The 1,517-nt window shown below is 46.9% G+C and overlaps 1 protein-coding gene across 1 annotated transcript in view; it reads right to left on the bottom strand.

Moving 5' to 3' along the window:
• Positions 1–337: 337 nt before the first annotated feature.
• The window catches only part of p3h1 (prolyl 3-hydroxylase 1), a 28,726-nt gene continuing 27,546 nt past the window's right edge, over positions 338–1,517 (bottom strand). The window contains 2 exon segments of the mRNA XM_015404125.1: positions 338–746; positions 867–1,007. Of these exon segments, the coding sequence (XP_015259611.1) occupies positions 450–746; positions 867–1,007 (438 nt within the window). The 3' untranslated portion in view covers positions 338–449.

The following is a 1,517-nucleotide window of genomic DNA, read 5'->3' as shown; positions in this document are numbered from 1 at the left end:
ATGGTCTCCCTCCTGTGGAAACGCTTCAGCTCCATCATACCCACAGCATCTGATGGGCAAACTGGAACAGCTGGGCTTCAATACACCCCTCTGCTATTGGCTGCTAGACTTCCTCACCAACAGACCTCAGTCAGAACACCTCTGATGTCATCAGTCTAAGCCCCTCCCCTCAGAGCTGCGTCCTGAGCCCCCTGCCGTTCACCCTGATGACACACGACTGCGTCTCCCCCCTACATGTGTGGAAAGTCACGCTGAGATCCTTTCCTGTCTTGTTTGTTAGAGGAACTTTACTTGTTCCAACATTTTGGTCTGAAAGATCCCAAACAAATTATAAAAGAAAGCAAGATTTTGAAACAAACCACCTCCATTTATTCAACCATTTACATAAAAGAACTTTATAAAATCTAAAAATTTTAGTTATAACCTTAAAACATTCACACATGCAAACGTCACAGCTCGTCTTTCTCTCTTTCCTCCTCTAATGATGGAGTCGAGTTCTCCTTAGAAGGAGTAACTTTGATTTGTTTTCCATCTTTGATTTCCTCTTTTGCTGTTTCAGTGGTCATTTTCTTCTCAGTAACGCCTTTTGGCTGATCAGCCGATTGTCCAGCATGCGCGTCAATGTCCGCTGTCTTTACTCGTTTATCTGTTGTCACCTGAGATTCATCCTTTGCTGCTTCATGGACGAACTGAGCATTTATAGGAGATGAAAACATGTTGAGCAACTGCTGGGCCTGGATTCTCTCCTAGTAGTTAGAAGAGACACATTGAGAGAAGTTTAGTTTAGGCCAAATCAAACAAAAACATCTGTTTTACTTTTTATCTGCTAATTCTGAGCAAAGTCAGGTGAGAAGAACAATTATTACCTTTTCTTCATGAGTGGGATCCAAGGTGAACCAAAGAGCCATGGCACATCTCTGACCTTTAGTGATGGCTCGGACACCATGAGGGTTTTCTTTTCCCGCTCCGAAGCCGACAACCCGACCGCAGCGCGGCTGAACCTCAGCCTGTCAAAGTCACAAACATTCATCCTGTGACACAGTTACACTGCGTTTTTAATGATTTTTATTTATTATCGGTAATGCACATCGGAACCTGAAAACTACTGCATATACCTACCTACCTACCTACCTCCCTATCTACCTCCCTCCCTACCTCTCTCCCTCCCTCCCTACCTCCCTCCCTACCTACCGACCTACCTCCCTACCTACCGACCTCCCTATCTACCTCCCTCCCTACCTCTCTCCCTCCCTACCTACCTCCCTACCGACCTCCCTACCTACCGACCTACCTCCCTACCTACCGACCTCCCTACCTACCTACCTCCCTCCCTCCCTACCTACCTACCCACCTCCCTCCCTACCTCTCTCCCTACCTACCTACCTACCTACCTACCTACCTACCGACCTCCCTACCTCCCTCCCTCCCTCCCTCCCTCAGGCTTCAAAGCAAACGATAAAACATGTTTGTGAAGAATGAACAGGTGGGACACAATCATGAAGTGGAACGAACTTTAT

The sequence above is a fragment of the Cyprinodon variegatus genome, unplaced genomic scaffold (genome assembly GCF_000732505.1).
Source record: "Cyprinodon variegatus isolate N-32 unplaced genomic scaffold, C_variegatus-1.0 Scaffold1640, whole genome shotgun sequence".
Lineage (NCBI taxonomy): Eukaryota > Metazoa > Chordata > Actinopteri > Cyprinodontiformes > Cyprinodontidae > Cyprinodon > Cyprinodon variegatus.
Note: the sequence above shows the minus strand (reverse complement) of the source record. Positions and strands in the feature narration are given on the sequence as shown.